Raw genomic sequence first — 20,088 nt, forward strand, 5'->3', positions numbered from 1 at the left:
AGTGCCTTCCGGGGTTTGCCAAAGCCAGGCCAGGCACCTGTGCACTGTGTCCCCCCGATCCTGTGTGCAGAGCCTGGTGGCCGGACCCCACTCGCTCCCCAGGAATCAGCCAGACCTTGGCCGTGCACGGCGGCCCACCCAGACGCCCAGCCTCTACTGAAGCACAGCAGCACGGTGTCTCTGCCTGAGTTTATTTTGGAAAGCAAAGAATCGAACAAAGGCTTGGAAAATAAATATCCGCAGAGAGAAGGTCAGCTTAGGAGGCGAGGAAGCTCAGAGGGTCAATGGGAGGGGGTGTACGGACGGTGGAGGCGGGGCACAGGTGGCCGAGCGCCCCCCACTCACCCCCGCCCCGGGCCCAGGTCCCTGGGGCCAGAGCGCCGGGCCCTGCGCTGGGGGGGCAGCTCGCACACGGTGTCCTGGCACAGACAGCTGTCGATGTGGGTGTAGGTGTGACGGAGCAAGCCCCCGCCCGGGCACTGCAGCATCACCTCCCGCTGGCTGGTGCTCTGCTCCTTGCAGCAGGAGCAGCTGTGGTCCAGGGACTGGGCCTTGGCCGAGTACCTGCAGAGCAGCCGGGGTGAGTGGGTCACCGCCTGCTGGTGTGGACGCAGCCTCCCCGCCCCCCCCCCCCCCGCTGTCCCCACCAGGGCCACTCGCGGCCTGAGACTCACATGGCGAAGGTCTCGCAGGACCCGGAGCAATCGTTCATGGTGACCAACTTGGTGCAGCCATTGTGCGAAATTTCCCTGACGACAGGGACGGTGGAGCAGAAGATCCTGGTCTCATTGCGAGGGAGGCCTGGGGAGAGGGGGCAGAGGCTCGGGAGGTCTCCACCATCCAGGGCCCTCCCACTCCCCCTCACTGCTTCCTCTCCCCTCCCCAAGCACCCCACCTCGGCCGCCCTCAAGCAAGCTGAGCTCTGTCCTGCTTCTCCTCAGGAAGGGATTCAGGCTTCCTGGGCACCCCAGGTGATGCCCTCGAACTCAGCGTCCAGCTGAGAGTGGCACAGAGGGGACAAGATTCCCGGGGCACCATCCCCTTGTGCTCTCCTCCCTTCAAGGGGCCCGGGTGGAACCCACTGCCAGGCCGCCGCGCCCATGCCCCAGGAGCCGCCCGCCCGAACTCACATTTCCTGCAGCAGCCATTGGGCATGAGTGTGATGGAGCCCTGGCGGGAAGGAGAAACAGCTGGGACTCGCAGGCCTCCCCCAGCAGTGACAGCCCCCCTCTTGCCACGGGGGCGGAAGCGGCCGTTCCTGCATAAGGGCCCGCAGCAGACCCTCCAGGCTGGAGGCCCAGCCGCTCAGGAACGTCGGGGACCCCCACTCCCAGCAGTGACGGGCCCGCTCACCGGGAGGCAGGTGCTGGGGTCAAAGTCGGGGCAGGTGATGTTGGAGACGGATGAGATGAACTGGCCATGTATCTTCATGCAGCTGAAGAAGGTACAGTTGTTCAGGGGGTCTCTCTTCGTGTCCCCGGGCTGTGGGGCAGAGGAGGGTCTGTGTGAGGCCTGGCAGGAGTCCCACCCAGAAAGGCAACTGGAGACACCTGACAGCTCCCCGACCACCCTGCCAAGTGCAGCCCACAGGCCCAGGGCCACCAGGCGGGCGGCACCCAGGAGGGGCCCAGGGACTACCGGCCTGTAGTCCACAGACGGGTCCACATCCTAACCCCCGCATCCCACAGAGGTGACCTGATCTGGAAATGGTGTCTTTCAGAGGGAGCTGAGTTAAAGATCTCAAGGTGAGACCATCCTGGATTACCCAGGGCGTGGGAGAGGGAGAGGGGGCCAAAATCCCATGGCAGGTGTCCTGATAAGAGACAGGACGTGTACAGCCTTGCGGCCCCGGGGGGAGACTCAGCCTTGCCCCCGGGCGGGGAAGGACAGGCGTGTGCACCTTCAGGACCAGGTTCTGGCTGCCGGGCCGGTTGATGACGATGATGCACTGGGTCTGCTGGCACTTCTTGCAACACTCACCGGGGACGTCCACCAGCTCAAAGCCCTGCAGGACACCGGGCGGGTCGGTGTCGACAGAGGAAGGGCTGCGCGGGGACGGCGGTGGGCGGGCCACACCTGTCTGGGCAGGGGCTGCTTACGCGGTTGCAGGAGGTGTTGCAAGGCACGTGGGTGCAGGAGATGTTGTTGAGCTGCGTGGCGTTGTGTCTGTGTTTGGTGCACATGCAGTTCTCGCACTTGGAGGAGAAGACTGGAGAACCGGGCTTCGGGCACAGGGCGGGTGGGTGAGGCGGGGCCTCCAAGGCACCTCCCCTCCTCCAGGGCACCGCCCCCGTCACCGGCAGGGGAGCTGGGTGCCCCGGGTGCCGAGAGCCCCCAGAGCAGGGCCCCTCACCGGGCCAGCCAAGAGCCTGTCAAACCCCACGCCCCGAAGCCCCCTGTGCACCCCGCCCCGCTCCCCGCAGCCCGTCAGGGCTCACCTGGTACTCAGCGTTCTTGAAAACACACACGCCCTTGGGCACTTGGGAGGAAGAACAGGAACCAAGGTCAGACTGTCCTGCCTGAGCCCACGTGGACGCAGAGCCAGCGGACTGGGCTGGGTGCGTCCACCGGGCAGAACTTGAGCCCCCAGGCAGGAGCCACTTCAGCCCCACCCCCCACCTCCCCATTCCCCCATCACACCGCCGCCCAGCCCCGGCCCGGCTGCCTGGCCTAGACCTCCTTCCTCCCCCACCCCGGCCCACCTACCACACGAGTAGAAGGGGCAGCACCTCCCAGGGACCATCTCGCTCTTCACCTCGAAGCCCAGCGGGCACAGCGGGGGCTTCCCCCTACACAGGCTGGCGTTGCACGCTGAAGACGGGGGAGACGCCCCAGTGAGCACGGCCCCTAGCTGGCCGAGCCCCGACGCCACCCCGCGCAGGGCTGGGTCCCGCAGCAGAGGGACCCGGGGCCTGGACCCCCATGGCCCCAACAATGCCCACTCTCCTGCCGACACGCCCTGAGGCCCCCACCTCCAGAAACCATGCGGCAGCAGGGCCAGGCCCGCTCCCTGCCCCGCGGGCGCCTTACCGCAGGAGGTGATGTTGCAGCAGGTGTTGGCGGGGTCGACCTCTGTGACAGTGTAGGTGCCGTCCTCCTTGCACTCCACAAAGGGTACCGGGCGGCATGTCTTGGGCCTGCAGATGATGCCGCTGCCCCCCTCCAGGCAGATGCAGTCCTTGCAGTCGAACTCGAAGTGCTCCCCAAACTGCAGGGAGGAGGGGGGAACAGGGGGAGAGAGGGCGCCAGTCAGCCCGAGGCAGCACTGCACCGGGCGGCCTGCGGGAAAGCCCACGCCCTCCCTGCTCTGAGTGCACAGGGCAGGTTCTGGGCCAGGACACTCACACCACAACCGAGCCCTGCTCACCAGCGTGTGCACACACAGGCCTGGCGCGTGGCAGACGCACCACATGTCTCTGTGGGGCTCACACAGCGTGGAGCTAAAGAACCAACCACGTGCAGGAGACACGCTCAACACTGCAGACGCCGCCACAGGTGTAGACAGGGCGTCAAATGGCTAGTGGGTGGACCCCCCTGCTAGCTCAGCCTTCCAGGGCTTAAATCACTCATCGCTCATTATAGCCTCCAAGGGTCCCAGGTTCTCATTCCAGCCCATCCCACCTCCCAAAATGCAGGGCTCGTGGGAGCGTCCAGTCCCAGCACCAAGGGTGTTGGCCTACCTCTCTGGGCAAGTTGTCGGGCCCCACGCAGCCTAGGAAGGAAGGAGACAGGCCCCATGAGCACAGCCCCGTGAGCACAGCCCCAACACGTGGGAGCTGGCCTCAGCCCCAGGGAGGAGGAGCAGCCTTTGGCAGGCAGCCTACCGCACAGGCCCACGCAGACGTCGAAGCCGGACGCGTAGCTGGTGGTGCCCTTGGGACAGAAGCAGCCTTCCACCAGGCGTGGGCTCTTTGCCTGGGTGTGGCTACGGGGGAGAGCATCGTGAGACGGCGAGGGGACAGACTGGACGACCAGCCCAGACACACTGCCCAGGAGCACGGTCAGAGGGCCAGCCCGCCGCCCCGACGCATCCACGGTGACTGACCTGGACTTGCAGGTGGGCTCCTCCACGGGACCACAGGCCCGGTACTCTCGGTGCTCCGGGCACGTCACCACTGTGGGGAGGGGGCAGGAACCGAGGGCCCAGAGTCAGAGGGGGGAAGCCTGTGTCCCCCACCCTACCCCCAAGTGACATCCTGCCCAACCCCTCCCAAACGGGACCCCACCCACCCGCGGGGGCTGAGCGTGGGCTCAGCCCCCCATGCTGTCCCGAGCCACGAGGAGGGGGCCCAGCCCGCCAGGTGCTGAGCAAGGCTGCTCTTCTGGTGGCCGGGCCCCCCACCCCAGTCCGTCTTCCGGCACAGCGCCCAGCAGAGCCCGGGACGGGGCGGGCAGGCACTCACGGCAGGCTCCGCCAGTGTGGCTCCGCCAGTCGACACAGATGCCCTCCTGGGCACAGAGGGCTGCATAGGTCTGCAGGCTGGCACACTCCAGGCTTGAGTCGGGCACAGTGAAGCTGTCGGATATGCAGGCTTCGTAGTAGTGCTTGGGGGATGCCACAGCGTGGCACGGGGCGAACAAGCTGCGGGTGGAGGGCGGCAGGTCATGGTCCGGCCGGCGCCCCTGCCTCTCCCACACTACCCCCTGCCCAGCGCCCCCACCTGGGCTGTCCCCCGGGGCCCGGCTCAGCCTGCACCACCAGACAGGCGCCCTGGGCTGAGGGTGGGAGCAGAGCGCGGGGCTGGCCTTGGGGTAGGGGGACCAGCACTGTGGCCTGAGGAGGAGGCGCTGTGCTCGGGCCCCGAGATGGAAGCTTCGTGTCTAAACAGCCACGGGGTGCCAAGATCCCCCCTCCAGCAATGCCAGCAGGGGGCCTCCCAGCCCCGACTCACCCACCTCTGGGGACGAGCTCCCCGGGATGCCAGCTTTGGGAGCGCCCCCTCTCTGTCTAAGCCCAAATACCCCTCCCCAACATCAGTCTTGGATGCGAACTCTGTCCCAGGTCAACTGGTCTACCCAGGATTCAAGCTCAGCCGCCCCTGCACCAGCCCAGAAGGCAGGAGAGATGGGGGGAGGTCACAAAGGGCACAGGGACACCTTACGGGCCACTCAGCCCCATGGAAATCAGAAGCCCGAGTCCTGGGTCCCACTGTGGCCTCCTTCTGCCTTCCCAGCCCCAGGCTCAGCCCCTGTGGCCTCTTCTCTGCAGACCAGCGGGGGTGCAGCTGGGCCCAGGGCAGGATCACCTGTCCTTGATGAGCTCGCAGAGTGGAGACGGAGAGCCCGTCCTGGTGGTCGTGCTGCTGCCCCCTGACGGCCAGGTGGCCGGTCGCTCGGTGGTGAAGCCCCTGTGGGGACAGTGCGGCTCCGAGGGGTCATTCACCACCCAGTGGTCAGCCGCAACCTCGCAGCTGGCGACGACCTCCCCGCTGGGCAGCATGCAATCATCCGAGGTGTTGTTGGTGCACGTGCCTGTGTCGGCGGGAAGGCCACGTGTCCCTGAGCCGAGCCCAGCCATCCAGTAGGCTGGGCAAGCCCCCGGGACCACACCCCACCTCCCAGCCCGGGTCCCTGGTGGCCGGCTGGCCGGGGCCGAGGGCACAGACTAGACTAGGCTCCTATTGGCTTCCCACAGGGGCCAAACCCAGATAAGGCGGTGGGGGCCTGCACAGCGCTGAGAACCACAGCTGCGGGGGCAGGTGCCCACGGCCAGCCGCAGCCCGGACACCCTCCCTGGGGCAGGGCACAGGGGCCGAGAGGCTCACCACACCGGCCCTTCGTGTTGTTGCTGAACCGGTGGTAGGGCAGCCGGATGGAGAAGGAAAGGCTGTCGTAGGAGATGAGGGCGCCCAGCTCAGGGATGTCCACCACGTACTTGATGCCTGACTGGTACACCTGCAGCCCGTACTTCTTATAGGGCAGCGCCACAGCCTGCCTGTTGACCTGCACCTGTGGCCGAGACATCTGGGGTCAGGGAAGGCCAGCAGGGCGGGACGAGCTGTGCCTCCAGAGAGCACCTGGGGTGACCCCACCCCCACCTGTCCTAAGGCTGAGTGCTCAGTGGGGGGATCTCTGCCCGTCCCACTCCCCCTTCCCCTCTTCCTTTCCATCGCGCTGGGCCAGATCCTTGTCCTGACTCGTCTCAGGGGCAAGGTGGCAGGGCCGCTGTCCTCAGAATCCCCCGGAGACCTGGGGGCCCTCATGCAGGGGGTAGGACTCCCCAGGCCACGGGAACCAACAACCCTATGCAGTGTGTTCAGAGCCCCTCCCCATTCACCCCTGTCCTCAGGGAGGGGGCTTCTGCCACAGAGACCTGTGCCCAGGGTGGGTGGCAGGGGCATGAGAGGGGGAGGTCAAGGGGTCCCTGAACGCCTCCAGAGGGCCAGACACAGAAATGTGTCTGCTGAGCGCCGCCCTGCCCTCTCCAAGCCTGGCTCTGGGGGAGGAAGCCCAGCCTCCCACCGGCTGAGGGAGCCTTCATCAGTGCGCCCCGCCGTGGACACCCCTCCCCAGCCAACGCACCTGCACCCTCATGGGCATCGTGTGCACGGTCTTGATCAGCACCTCCTGGGTCTCGTGGCGCACGATGAGCGCGCGGGGGCAGGACACTTGGCTGCTGACGTCACAGTGGTAGTTGTCGACGTAGACCCCGAAGTTGTCTATGGTGGGGGTGATCTCCTCCACCAGCACGTACGTGCAGTTGCCCTGGTAGCTGTAGTAGAGCCCATCGAAGGTGGCGTAGTGCGTGTCCCCCCAGCCCGTGCAGTAGCCTGCAGAGGGAGCTGGGGTGAGCCAGTGCCGAGCCATGGGCTGGGGGCTGGGACAGGGACAGGGTCAAGGACAGGGACCAAGGGTCAAGGGTCAGGTGGGAAGGGCAAGCAGACACTGAGGGAAGCCCCGAAGTCTGGTTCCTGGGGCACGTGGGACATCTGGGCCCCAAGAGTGCCCTCCGCACTCAGCTGGCAGTGGCCAGGCCTCGGTTCCAACTCCAGCTCTGCCCCCCCACCCCCGCCCCAGGCCCCTCGGCTGTGGCCACGCTCCACCAGGCAAACCCCTCCCTCCCCCCGGACCCCTGGTCTGAGATGGGGAATAAGCAGGAGGCGTGAGAAATTGCTCCAAACGTGGGCCTGACTCTCCGTGGGTGCTCAGCCATCAAAGCCATCACGACCCCCTGGGGTCTGCAGCCCCCCCCACACACACACACACACACAGTGGGGAGCAAGTGGGGAGGGTCTCTGCGGCGCCGGGCTTACAGTCACACTCCCAGTGCCAGCAGCACTTGTCGGGGTCCTCGACGCGCACTGGCATGAGGCCGTTGGAGCAGGTGGGCATGGGTGGGGGGTCGCACTTCACCTCCACGAGCTCCACGGTGTTGTTGTACTTGCAGATGGCCATGGTGCAGTTACACAGCCACCAGGCCTCGTTCTCCTGCAGGCGGGGAGGGCACAGGGTCAGCGGCACCAGCCTGGCACCCAGGCTCACACAGGAGGGGTGGCCCCAGGTGAGCACCTAAGAGCCCTGCCCAGGAGGCTGAAGGTGAAGGGCAACCCGCCAGCCACCTCACTACAGCAAGGGGCGCGTGGGAGAGAAGGTAGGAGGGCCGCAGCAGACCCTGAGCCCAGGAAGCTGCCTAAAGCCTTGGCCCGACTGGGGATGTGGGGCATAGGGGCAGGGGCATGACCAGCAGAAAGGTAGCGCCTGGGGCTTTGAATGCCCAGATAGTGGGTGTGTGTGCCCGAGGGGACAAAAGCCACCCACAGACACAGACCTGTCTGGGAGGATCGAAGTCCAGGCATGCAGGGGGCTTGGTGGTGGACGGCACACTGGATGCCATGGATGGCCGGGTGGTGGGTATGGATGGGCTGGGAGTTGGGGAGGGTGTGGATGGGCAGGACCAGTTGAAGATCTCGAGGGTGCACTCCAGCGAGCAGTTCACGTAGTAGCAGGTGTCTCCTTGTGTGCTGTTGTACACCAGCTCACCTGCAAGGGGAAAGACCCAGTCCTTACCCCGTCCACACAGGGCTGGCCACCAGAGTACCCAGGTGGGTCCCCACAGAGGCCATGAGAGAGAAGTCCACACCACCCTCACTTCCCCGATTTGTGGTGGCAGCACATGGGGCTGGCCACGGAGACATCCACCCGTGCTGGCATCCAGCTTCCCAAGCAAGCCCCCAGTTTAGACCTTCAACTGACCCCTAGGCACTGGGAAAGCAAAGTCCCGCCAGCCTGCATTGCCTGAGTCAGAATGAAAAGCTTGGGTACCTGGGGCATAATACGTGTCATTCAAATAGCAGCATATCCTCTGGGTGGCGGTGACGAGTGGGACGGTGCTCGTGGTGATGTTGGGTGAGGTTAATGGGATCACCGTGGGGGTGGTCACACTGGAGGTCAAGGTGCTGGTGGTCTGTGGTGTGGGTGGCATGGTCGACGAGTGTCCTATTGGTGTGGAAGTTCCCGTGGAAGTCGTTGACACAGTCTTGGGAGTGGGTGTGGGTGTGGAAGGGGGCCCTGTGGTGGATGAAGGGGGTCCAGTCGTGGTTCCGTGGGTGGGAGTGGTCTTCGAGGAGGTGGGACCCGAGGTTGGCGAGCCTGTAAGAATGGAGGGTGCAGTGAGGGCTGAGGGCGTCCACCCATCGTAGATGCACAGGCGGCCTGGCGGCAAGTGCGTGTGGGCAGCTCACTCGAGGTACGTGGTACCTGGCATGGGAGGCCTCACATCCATTTCCCCAGCTCTTAGTCTCAGGGTTGGGCAGAGTGTCAGGGCCCACAGTCTATGGTGTATGTAACAGGGAGGCCACGGGGGTGAGGCACCAGTTCCAGGCAGCACCAGAGCCACAGGACAGTGGTCCATCAAGACAGGCTGGCCAGCTGCCCTCCGAAGCCCCAGGGGGGAAGTGCAGCTGGAAGAGGGGGGACAGAGGGGGGGGGGTCTCCCAAGGCACCTGACTGGCAGCCTCTACTCCCCATGAGGCCACACATGCCTCGGTGGTCTCCCCTCAGGATGGCTTTGTCTACGTAGCCCATCGTGGCCACAGGCAGCCATGCCCGAGGAAAGACGTACTGTGGGGTCAGCAGCTCCCTGAACGCTCAGCAGCGGGACTTTGGGGCAGGAGAGGCAGGCGAGCCCTCCTGGAGCCTTCTTGGGGAACGCTCTCACTGGGTAGAGTGGGGGGCACCTGTCTCAAGTCCCAAGAGCTGTAAAGCTCCTCTGGCGTGAGAAGGAACCGTAAGCGCATCACCAATAACCACGTAAGTTCCATGGTCTCTGTGTACCTGGAGGGGTGGTGCCAGGTGTAGGTGGAGAGGGCGTGGTGCCTCCTGTTGTACTGATGGCTGGTTCTGTCGACGCTGGGGTCCGTGGTGTGCTGTATGTCTCCTCAGTTGTTGGGGTGGTGGTCACAAGCGTGGTAGATTCCGTGGAAGAGGGAGAGGTGGACTGGGAGGTTGGAGGGGAGGACGTAGGAAGAGATTGTGATGTGCTGCTGGTAGTGCTAATGTTGGGAGGTGGGGTTGGAGTCTCTGTGGTTGTGGTAGTGGTGGGGGAGGGGGTTTCTGTGGTGGTGGAGGCTGGAGTTGGGGTCTCTGTTATGGTGGGTTTAGGTGTTGCAGTCTCTGTGGAGGTGGTGCTAATAGTGAGGGTCGGAGTTGGAGTCGCTGTGGAGGTGGTGGTCAGTGGTGGTGTTGGGGTCACTGTGGTGGTGGTTATTGGTGTTGGGGTCTCTGTGGTTCTCGTAGCAGTGGGGATTGTCTCTGTGGTGGTGGCGGTCGGAGTTGGAGTTCCAGTTGAAGTGGTGGTGGGTGTTGTGGTTGGGGTCTCTGTAGTGGTCGGACTTGGAGTCTCTGTTGAGGTGGTAGTGGGTGTTGTGGTTGGGGTCTCTGTAGTGGTCGGACTTGGAGTCTCTGTTGAGGTGGTGCTGGGGGTCGGAGTTGGAGTTCCAGTTGAAGTGGTGGTGGGTGTTGTGGTTGGGGTCTCTGTAGTGGTTGGAGTTGGAGTCTCTGTTGAGGTTGTGGTGGGGGTGGGAGTTGGAGTCCCAGTTGAAGTGGTGGTGGGTGTTATGGTTGGGGTCTCTGGAGTGGTGGAAGTTGGAGTTCCAGTTGAAGTGGTGGTGGGTGTTGTGGTTGGGGTCTCTGTAGTGGTCGGAGTTGGAGGCCCTGTTGTGGTCATGGTGGGTGTTGTGGTTGGGGTCTCTGTAGTGGTTGGAGTCTCTGTTGTGGTTGTGCTGGGGGTCGGAGTTGGAGTCCCAGTTGAAGTGGTGGTGGGTGTTGGTGTTAGGGTCTCTGTTGAAGTCGTGGTAGGGGTCGTGGTTGGAGTCTCTGTTGTTGTGGTCGGTGGCGGTGTTGGGGTCACCATGGTGGTGTGTGTTGGTGTTGGAGTCTCTGTGGTTGTAGGTGTGGTAGTGGTGGGGGTTGTGGACTCGGTGGTGGTGGGCGTCGTGGTTGGAGTCTCTGTTGAAGTAGTGGTGGGGGTCGTAGTTGGGGTCTCTGTGGTGGTGGTCGAAGTTCTGGGGACACAGTTAAATGGAATAGCGCAGCAGTAGACATTGATCTCATAGTTGAGGCAGTAAGTTGTGGAGATGGCTCCCCCTGGCTTCTGGTCTTGGTTTTTGCACATGAGCCCAACAGAGGTGTTACACACCACGTTTTGTCCAAGCTCTTGGAGGGGAACGTTGGGAAACATGGTGGCCCTGCAGGAGATGTTGGTCACCCTGCCCAAATTACAGAAGTTCTCAAGGGACTCAACGTCTCCACCTTCTCTGGTAAAGTTTGGTTTTCTAGAATCCTCCCAGCCAGTCCATTGGCAGTGTGGCAAACACTCAGGGGATACTGGCTCTGTGGAGGTTGTCAGTGTGGTGGTGGGCGGGGTGGTGGGGGTGGTGGTGGGTGGGGCGGTGTGTGTGGGGGTGGGTGGGGTGGTGTGTGGGGTGGTGGGGGTGGTGGTGGCTGGGGTTGTGGTGGTGGTGCTGGTGGGGGTGGTGGTGGTGGTGGTGGGTGTGGTGGTGGGTGTTGTGGTTGCGGTCTCTGGAGTGGTTGGAGTTGGAGTCTCTGTTGAGGTTGTGGTGGGGGTCGGAGTTGGAGTCCCAGTTGAAGTGGTGGTGGGTGTTGTGGTTGGGATCTCTGTAGTGGTCGGGGTTGGAGTCTCTGTTGAGGTTGTGGTGGGGGTGGGAGTTGGAGTCCCAGTTGAAGTGGTGCTGGGTGTTGTGGTTGGGGTCTCTGGAGTGGTGGAAGTTGGAGTTCCAGTTGAAGTGGTGCTGGGTGTTGTGGTTGGGGTCTCTGGAGTGGTGGAAGTTGGAGTTCCAGTTGAAGTGGTGGTGGGTGTTGTGGTTGGGGTCTCTGGAGTGGTTGGAGTTGGAGTCTCTGTTGAGGTTGTGCTGGGGGTCAGAGTTGGAGTCCCAGTTGAAGTGGTGGTGGGTGTTGTGGTTGGGGTCTCTGGAGTGGTTGGAGTTGGAGTCTCTGTTGAGGTTGTGCTGGGGGTCGGAGTTGGAGTTCCAGTTGAAGTGGTGGTGGGTGTTGTGGTTGGGGTCTCTGGAATGGTGGAAGTTGGAGTTCCAGTTGAAGTGGTGGTGGGTGTTGTGGTTGGGGTCTCTGGAGTGGTCGGAGTTGGAGTCTCTGTTGAGGTTGTGGTGGGGGTTGGAGTTGGAGTTCCAGTCGAAGTGGTGGTGGGTGTTGTGGTTGGGATCTCTGTAGTGGTCGGGGTTGGTGTCTCTGTTGAGGTTGTGGTGGGGGTGGGAGTTGGAGTCCCAGTTGAAGTGGTGGTGGGTGTTGTGGTTGGCGTCTCTGGAGTGGTGGAAGTTGCAGTTCCAATTGAAGTGGTGCTGGGTGCTGTGGTTGGGGTCTCTGGAGTGGTGGAAGTTGGAGTTCCAGTTGAAGTGGTGGTGGGTGTTGTGGTTGGGGTCTCTGGAGTGGTGGAAGTTGGAGTTCCAGTTGAAGTGGTGGTGGGTGTTGTGGTTGGGGTCTCTGGAGTGGTTGGAGTTGGAGTCTCTGTTGAGGTTGTGCTGGGGGTCGGAGTTGGAGTTCCAGTTGAAGTGGTGGTGGGTGTTGTGGTTGGGGTCTCTGGAATGGTGGAAGTTGGAGTTCCAGTTGAAGTGGTGGTGGGTGTTGTGGTTGGGGTCTCTGGAGTGGTCGGAGTTGGAGTCTCTGTTGAGGTTGTGGTGGGGGTTGGAGTTGGAGTTCCAGTTGAAGTGGTGGTGGGTGTTGTGGTTGGGATCTCTGTAGTGGTCGGGGTTGGTGTCTCTGTTGAGGTTGTGGTGGGGGTGGGAGTTGGAGTCCCAGTTGAAGTGGTGGTGGGTGTTGTGGTTGGGGTCTCTGGAGTGGTGGAAGTTGCAGTTACAATTGAAGTGGTGCTGGGTGTTGTGGTTGGGGTCTCTGGAGTGGTGGAAGTTGGAGTTCCAGTTGAAGTGGTGCTGGGTGTTGTGGTTGGGGTCTCTGGAGTGGTGGAAGTTGGAGTTCCAGTTGAAGTGGTGGTGGGTGTTGTGGTTGGGGTCTCTGGAGTGGTGGAATTTGGAGTTCCAGTTGAAGTGGTGCTGGGTGTTGTGGTTGGGGTCTTTGGAGTGGTGGAAGTTGGAGTCTCTGTTGAGGTTGTGCTGGGGGTCGGAGTTGGAGTCCCAGTTGAAGTGGTGGTGGGTGTTGTGGTTGGGGTCTCTGGAGTGGTGGAAGTTGGAGTTCCAGTTGAAGTGGTGCTGGGTGTTGTGGTTGGGGTCTCTGGAGTGGTGGAAGTTGGAGTTCCAGTTGAAGTGGTGCTGGGTGTTGTGGTTGGGGTCTCTGGAGTGGTGGAAGTTGGAGTTCCAGTTGAAGTGGTGGTGGGTGTTGTGGTTGGGGTCTCTGGAGTGGTCGGAGTTGGAGTCTCTGTTGAGGTTGTGGTGGGGGTTGGAGTTGGAGTTCCAGTTGAAGTGGTGGTGGGTGTTGTGGTTGGGATCTCTGTAGTGGTCGGGGTTGGTGTCTCTGTTGAGGTTGTGGTGGGGGTGGGAGTTGGAGTCCCAGTTGAAGTGGTGGTGGGTGTTGTGGTTGGGGTCTCTGGAGTGGTGGAAGTTGCAGTTCCAATTGAAGTGGTGCTGGGTGTTGTGGTTGGGGTCTCTGGAGTGGTGGAAGTTGGAGTTCCAGTTGAAGTGGTGGTGGGTGTTGTGATTGGGGTCTCTGGAGTGGTGGAAGTTGGAGTTCCAGTTGAAGTGGTGCTGGGTGTTGTGGTTGGGGTCTTTGGAGTGGTGGAAGTTGGAGTCTCTGTTGAGGTTGTGCTGGGGGTTGGAGTTGGAGTCCCAATTGAAGTGGTGGTGGGTGTTGTGGTTGGGGTCTCTGTAGTGGTTGGAGTTGGAGTCTCTGTTGAGGTTGTGGTGGGGGTCGGAGTTGGAGTTCCAGTTGAAGTGGTGGTGGGTGTTGTGGTTGGGGTCTCTGGAGTGGTTGGAGTTGGAGTCTCTGTTGAGGTTGTGGTGGGGGTCGGAGTTGGAGTTCCAGTTGAAGTGGTGGTGGGTGTTGTGGTTGGGGTCTCTGGAGTGGTTGGAGTTGGAGTCTCTGTTGAGGTTGTGGTGGGGGTGGGAGTTGGAGTCCCAGTTGAAATGGTGGTGGGTGTTGTGGTTGGGGTCTCTGGAGTGGTGGAAGTTGGAGTTCCAGTTGAAGTGGTGGTGGGTGTTGTGGTTGGGGTCTCTGGAGTGGTTGGATTTGGAGTCTCTGTTGAGGTTGTGGTGGGGGTGGGAGTTGGAGTCCCAGTTGAAATGGTGGTGGGTGTTGTGGTTGGGGTCTCTGGAGTGGTGGAAGTTGGAGGTCCAGTTGAAGTGGTGCTGGGTGTTGTGGTTGGGGTCTCTGGAGTGGTGGAAGTTGGAGTTCCAGTTGAAGTGGTGGTGGGTGTTGTGGTTGGGGTCTCTGGAGTGGTTGGAGTTGGAGTCTCTGTTGAGGTTGTGCTGGGGGTCGGAGTTGGAGTTCCAGTTGAAGTGGTGGTGGGTGTTGTGGTTGGGGTCTCTGGACTGGTTGGAGTCTCTGTTGTGGTTGTGCTGGGGGTCAGAGTTGGAGTCCCAGTTGAAGTGGTGGTGGGTGTTGTGGTTGGGGTCTCTGTAGTGGTTGGAGTCTCTCTTGTGGTTGTGCTGGGGGTCGGAGTTGGAGTCCCAGTTGAAGTGGTGGTTGTTGTTGGTGTTAGGGTCTCTGTTGAAGTCGTGGTAGGGGTCGTGGTTGGAGTCTCTGTTGAGGTCGTGGTCGGTGGCGGTGTTGGGGTCACCATGGTGGTGTGTGTTGGTGTTGGGGTCTCTGTGGTTGTAGGTGTGGTAGTGGTGGGGGTTGTGGTTGGAGTCTCTGTTGAAGTAGTGGTGGGGGTTGTAGTTGGGGTCTCTGTGGTGGTGGTCGAAGTTCTGGGGACACAGTTAAATGGAATAGCACAGCAGTAGACATTGATCTCATAGTTGAGGCAGTAAGTTGTGGAGATGGCTCCCCCTGGCTTCTGGTCTTGGTTTTTGCACATGAGCCCAACAGAGGTGTTACACACCACGTTTTGTCCAAGCTCTTGGAGGGGAACGTTGGGAAACATGGTGGCCCTGCAGGAGATGTTGGTCACCCTGCCCAAATTACAGAAGTTCTCAAGGGACTCAACGTCTCCACCTTCTCTGGTAAAGTTTGGTTTTCTAGAATCCTCCCAGCCAGTCCATCGGCAGTGTGGCAAACACTCAGTGGATACTGGCTCTGTGGAGGTTGTCAGTGTGGTGGTGGGCGGGGTGGTGGGGGTGGTGGTGGGTGGGGCGGTGTGTGTGGGGGTGGGTGGGGTGGTGTGTGGGGTGGTGGGGGTGGTGGTGGCTGGGGTTGTGATGGTGGTGGTGGTGGGTGTGGTGGTGGGTGTTGTGGTTGGGGTCTCTGGAGTGGTTGGAGTTGGAGTCTCTGTTGAGGTTGTGGTGGGGGTGGGAGTTGGAGTCCCAGTTGAAGTGGTGGTGGGTGTTGTGGTTGGGGTCTCTGGAGTGGTGGAAGTTGGAGTTCCAGTTGAAGTGGTGCTGGGTGTTGTGGTTGGGGTCTCTGGAGTGGTGGAAGTTGGAGTCCCAGTTGAAGTGGTGGTGGGTGTTGTGGTTGGGGTCTCTGGAGTGGCTGGAGTCTCTGTTGAGGTTGTGGTGGGGGTCGGAGTTGGAGTTCCAGTTGAAGTGGTGGTGGGTGTTGTGGTTGGGGTCTCTGGAGTGGTTGGAGTTGGAGTCTCTGTTGAGGTTGTGGTGGGGGTGGGAGTTGGAGTCCCAGTTGAAGTGGTGGTGGGTGTTGTGGTTGGGATCTCTGGAGTGGTGGAAGTTGGAGTTCCAGTTGAAGTGGTGGTGGGTGTTGTGGTTGGGATCTCTGTAGTGGTCAGGGTTGGAGTCTCTGTTGAGGTTGTGCTGGGGGTGGGAGTTGGAGTCCCAGTTGAAGTGGTGGTGGGTGTTGTGGTTGGGGTCTCTGGAGTGGTGGAAGTTGGAGTTCCAGTTGAAGTGGTGCTGGGTGTTGTGGTTGAGGTCTCTGGAATGGTGGAAGTTGGAGTTCCAGTTGAAGTGGTGGTGGGTGTTGTGGTTGGGGTCTCTGGAGTGGTTGGAGTTGGAGTCTCTGTTGAGGTTGTGCTGGGGGTCAGAGTTGGAGTCCCAGTTGAAGTGGTGGTGGGTGTTGTGGTTGGGATCTCTGTAGTGGTCGGGGTTGGAGTCTCTGTTGAGGTTGTGGTGGGGGTGGGAGTTGGAGTCCCAGCTGAAGTGGTGGTGGGTGTTGTGGTTGGGGTCTCTGGAGTGGTGGAAGTTGGAGTTCCAGTTGAAGTGGTGCTGGGTGTTGTGGTTGGGGTCTCTGGAGTGGTGGAAGTTGGAGTTCCAGTTGAAGTGGTGCTGGGTGTTGTGGTTGGGGTCTCTGGAGTGGTTGGAGTTGGAGTCTCTGTTGAGGTTGTGCTGGGGGTCAGAGTTGGAGTCCCAGCTGAAGTGGTGGTGGGTGTTTTGGTTGGGGTCTCTGGAGTGGTTGGAGTTGGAGTCTCTGTTGAGGTTGTGGTGGGGGTCGGAGTTGGAGTCCCAGTTGAAGTGGTGGTGGGTGTTGTGGTTGGGGTCTCTGGAGTGGTGGGAGTTGGAGTCTCTGTTGAGGTTGTGGTGTGGGTCGGAGTTGGAGTTCCAGTTGAAGTGGTGGTGGGTATTGTGGTTGGGGTCTCTGGAGTGGTTGGAGTTGGAGTCTCTGTTGTGGTTGTGCTGGGGGTCGGAGTTGGAGTCCCAGTTGAAGTGGTGGTGGGTGTTGTGGTTGGGGTCTCTGGAGTGGTTGGAGTTGGAGTCTCTGTTGAGGTTGTGGTGGGGGTCGGAGTTGGAGTCCCAGTTGAAGTGGTGGTGGGTGTTGTGGTTGGGGTCTCTGGAGTGGTGGAAGTTGGAGTTCCAGTTGAAGTGGTGGTGGGTGTTGTGGTTGGGATCTCTGTAGTGGTCGGGGTTGGTGTCTCTGTTGAGGTTGTGGTGGGGGTGGGAGTTGGAGTCCCAGTTGAAGTGGTGGTGGGTGTTGTGGTTGGGGTCTCTGGAGTGGTGGAAGTTGCAGTTCCAGTTGAAGTGGTGCTGGGTGTTGTGGTTGGGGTCTCTGGAGTGGTGGAAGTTGGAGTTCCAGTTGAAGTGGTGGTGGGTGTTGTGGTTGGGGTCTCTGGAGTGGTGGAAGTTGGAGTTCCAGTTGAAGTGGTGGTGGGTGTTGTGGTTGGGGTCTCTGGAGTGGTTGGAGTTGGAGTCTCTGTTGTGGTTGTGCTGGGGGTCGGAGTTGGAGTCCCAGTTGAAGTGGTGGTGGGTGTTGTGGTTGGGGTCTCTGGAGTGGTTGGAGTTGGAGTCTCTGTTGAGGTTGTGGTGGGGGTCGGAGTTGGAGTCCCAGTTGAAGTGGTGGTGGGTGTTGTGGTTGGGGTCTCTGGAGTGGTGGAAGTTGGAGTTCCAGTTGAAGTGGTGGTGGGTGTTGTGGTTGGGATCTCTGTAGTGGTCGGGGTTGGTGTCTCTGTTGAGGTTGTGGTGGGGGTGGGAGTTGGAGTCCCAGTTGAAGTGGTGGTGGGTGTTGTGGTTGGGGTCTCTGGAGTGGTGGAAGTTGCAGTTCCAGTTGAAGTGGTGCTGGGTGTTGTGGTTGGGGTCTCTGGAGTGGTGGAAGTTGGAGTTCCAGTTGAAGTGGTGGTGGGTGTTGTGGTTGGGGTCTCTGGAGTGGTGGAAGTTGGAGTTCCAGTTGAAGTGGTGGTGGGTGTTGTGGTTGGGATCTCTGTAGTGGTCGGGGTTGGTGTCTCTGTTGAGGTTGTGGTGGGGGTGGGAGTTGGAGTCCCAGTTGAAGTGGTGGTGGGTGTTGTGGTTGGGGTCTCTGGAGTGGTGGAAGTTGGAGTTCCAGTTGAAGTGGTGCTGGGTGTTGTGGTTGGGGTCTCTGGAGTGGTGGAAGTTGGAGTTCCAGTTGAAGTGGTGGTGGGTGTTGTGGTTGGGGTCTCTGGAGTGGTGGAAGTTGGAGTTCCAGTTGAAGTGGTGGTGGGTGTTGTGGTTGGGATCTCTGTAGTGGTCGGGGTTGGTGTCTCTGTTGAGGTTGTGGTGGGGGTGGGAGTTGGAGTCCCAGTTGAAGTGGTGCTGGGTGTTGTGGTTGGGGTCTCTGGAGTGGTTGGAGTTGGAGTCTCTGTTGAGGTTGTGCTGGGGGTCGGAGTTGGAGTCCCAGTTGAAGTGGTGGTGGGTGTTGTGGTTGGGGTGTCTGGACTGGTTGGAGTTGGAGTCTCTGTTGAGGTTGTGGTGGGGGTGGGAGTTGGAGTCCCAGTTGAAGTGGTGGTGGGTGTTGTGGTTGGGGTCTCTGGAGTGGTGGGAGTTGGAGTCTCTGTTGAGGTTGTGGTGGGGGTCGGAGTTGGAGTTCCAGTTGAAGTGGTGGTGGGTGTTGTGGTTGGGGTCTCTGGAGTGGTTGGAGTTGGAGTCCCTATTGTGGTGGGGGTGGTGGTGGCTGGGGTTGTGGTGGGGGTGGTGGTGGGGGGGGTGGTGGGGGGGGGGTGGGTGGGGTGGGTGGGGTGGTGTGTGGGGTGGGGGTGGGGGTGGTGGTGGGTGGGGTGGGTGGGGTGGTGTGTGGGGTGGTGGGGGGGGTGGTGATGGGTGGGGTGGTTGACGGGGTGGTGGTGGGGATCGTGACCGGGGTCGTGGGACACTCATCCATCAGCAGGCAACAATACACTCGTATCTCGTAGTCATAGCAGACTCCAAAAGGTCCGTTTCGAAACTGGTCTTCGTTCTTGCAGATGAACCCGAAGGAGACATTGCACTGAGCCTCCTGGCCCAGCTCCTCCCAGCTGAGGTGGGGCTCTACGGCCACCCTGCACTCGATATCCTTGGGGGCCCTGCAGACACGGTTGAATGTCTCTCGGTCTCCACCGTCACTGCCGATCCTGGGATGGTCGTCGTTGATCCAGTCAGACCAGAAGCAGCATAGCCCTAGGCAAGCAAGACCCAGCGTTGGTCAGCCAGGCTGGGGCGCACCTTTCGGGCGATCAGTGGGACTCGGAGAACCGAGACCCCCGTGACCAGCTCTCCCCATCCTCACCAAAGCGCCCAGTGTTGGCTCTGAGACTTTAAGCTGAGCCCTAACTTCCACCCTCCACTTCTCCCCTCCTTCTGCAACTAAAAACCCAAGACCCCCATGCCATGCCAGTGACAGACCCAGGCCTCAGAGCGCCAGCCTAGCACCCCTTCCTCAGCTACTTTCAAATCCTTATGCCAAACAAACAAATAAGGAAAGGGCCACCCAGTCTAGCAAAGAAGTGCACCAGCAGGGACTTGGTCTGGACTCTTGACCAATGTTTTCACCCTGAGCTGGCCAAGTCCCCTGCACGAGTCCCTGGGCTCAGCAAATCGGGAATCAAGTCACCAAAATACACCATCTTCGGTCCCTGAGCCGGTGGTCCAGCCCACCCAGCCCAGCCCCGTGTCTGGGTCTTGAGGGAGGCGCCCAGCAGCTTTCTGCAGCTCCTCGCCCTGTATCATTGGGAACGCCGTCAACGTGACTTACTCTGAGTTGTTGACGAGGGAGATGACACTGCAGTAAAATGGGGGAAAAAGAGAATGTCATTCTATAGCTTTGAGGTTTTTCAAACCTTTTAATTTTACCGGTTTCTTGTCCCGGTGGCTGTCATACGCCTGGCGGCTCGTTCAGCAGTAGCTGCAATTTCAGCCCGAGCAAACGCACAGGGACTTGAGGGTGTCTCTCTGCCTCCTCTAACCCTTAGGGGCAGTTTCCTGCGGGTCTGGGAGACGGCCCCGAGTCGCCGTCACTGCGGTCTGGGCTCAGGGATGTGGTCAAGGTGCTGGGAGGCAGGGGGCACTCCCTGAGTTCGAGGCACGTCAGCACCACCCCCATCTACCTAGAAAGGCCGCCCTGCTGGGATCAGGGCAAGACCTTACCTGTACTGGTGGTCGGAGTGGTGCTCGTGGTGGTGGAGGGCGTGATGGAGGTGACAGAGGTGGTGGTGGCAGGCGTTGAGGGGGACGAGGGTGGTGGGGTGTACACGCAGATGTTGAAGTGCGTCTGCACCGTCCCGTTGACGTCACAGATTTCCCAGTAGCAGAAGGGGCTGTCCTCGGTTTTGTTGAGAATCGTCCCTGGGGGGAAGCCGACGTCAACACGTCAGGAACAAGACAGAGACTCACGAGGCCCCCCTCAGCCTGTTCTAATAAGGGGAAGACTGGTTTCCCCCACCTCCAACCAATGGCAAACCAGCGCCCATCAGGACCCCATTCCCAGAATCCTAAGGGGTGCCCATCAGAACACAGAAGCTACATCACAGACGGGGCATCTGCTCCCCATCACGAGAAATACAAACATTTCAGGTGAGCCCTAGGGGCTGCTGCAAATCAGAGGCACATCTGAGCTGGGAGGGCCCCAGGGAAGCCACACGGAAGAAGAGGGGGAGGGGGAGGGGGAGGAGGGAGGATGAGCCCACCACAGCCCAGGAGGACAGGCCAGGGGCGGGCAGCTTACCGTTTTCTGGCCGGCAGACAACTTGCGAGGAGTTGTCACACACGCTGAAAAGCAAGGGCAAGGCTGCAGGCCCGAGGAAATGCTGGCCTCTCCCAGCCGGCCTCTGCCCTCCAGCCCGCGCCTCTGCTACCGGCCCAAAGCCTCAGGGCGCTACCCCAAAGGCTGGGTCCAGGAGCCCGCGCCTGGGTTCCCACT

At 61.0% G+C, this 20,088-nt stretch overlaps 1 protein-coding gene across 1 annotated transcript in view; it reads right to left on the minus strand.

The window, feature by feature from the left end:
- Positions 1-341: 341 nt before the first annotated feature.
- The window catches only part of MUC2 (mucin 2, oligomeric mucus/gel-forming), a 31,041-nt gene continuing 11,294 nt past the window's right edge, over positions 342-20,088 (minus strand). Inside the window, exons 27-49 of the mRNA XM_059929870.1 lie at positions 19,894-19,937; positions 19,317-19,514; positions 18,052-18,350; positions 10,963-11,209; positions 9,493-9,567; positions 8,263-8,589; positions 7,769-7,980; positions 7,254-7,428; positions 6,523-6,770; positions 5,766-5,949; positions 5,247-5,472; positions 4,404-4,582; positions 4,046-4,115; positions 3,825-3,925; positions 3,681-3,712; positions 3,031-3,208; positions 2,707-2,811; positions 2,439-2,479; positions 2,100-2,222; positions 1,901-2,005; positions 1,131-1,170; positions 675-801; positions 342-564 (exon numbers count right to left, since the gene is read on the minus strand). Of these exons, the coding sequence (XP_059785853.1) occupies positions 342-564; positions 675-801; positions 1,131-1,170; positions 1,901-2,005; positions 2,100-2,222; positions 2,439-2,479; positions 2,707-2,811; positions 3,031-3,208; positions 3,681-3,712; positions 3,825-3,925; positions 4,046-4,115; positions 4,404-4,582; positions 5,247-5,472; positions 5,766-5,949; positions 6,523-6,770; positions 7,254-7,428; positions 7,769-7,980; positions 8,263-8,589; positions 9,493-9,567; positions 10,963-11,209; positions 18,052-18,350; positions 19,317-19,514; positions 19,894-19,937 (3,559 nt within the window). The remainder of the gene's footprint in view (positions 565-674; positions 802-1,130; positions 1,171-1,900; positions 2,006-2,099; positions 2,223-2,438; positions 2,480-2,706; positions 2,812-3,030; positions 3,209-3,680; positions 3,713-3,824; positions 3,926-4,045; positions 4,116-4,403; positions 4,583-5,246; positions 5,473-5,765; positions 5,950-6,522; positions 6,771-7,253; positions 7,429-7,768; positions 7,981-8,262; positions 8,590-9,492; positions 9,568-10,962; positions 11,210-18,051; positions 18,351-19,316; positions 19,515-19,893; positions 19,938-20,088) is intronic.

This window comes from Balaenoptera ricei, chromosome 8 (assembly GCF_028023285.1).
Source record: "Balaenoptera ricei isolate mBalRic1 chromosome 8, mBalRic1.hap2, whole genome shotgun sequence".
Lineage (NCBI taxonomy): Eukaryota > Metazoa > Chordata > Mammalia > Artiodactyla > Balaenopteridae > Balaenoptera > Balaenoptera ricei.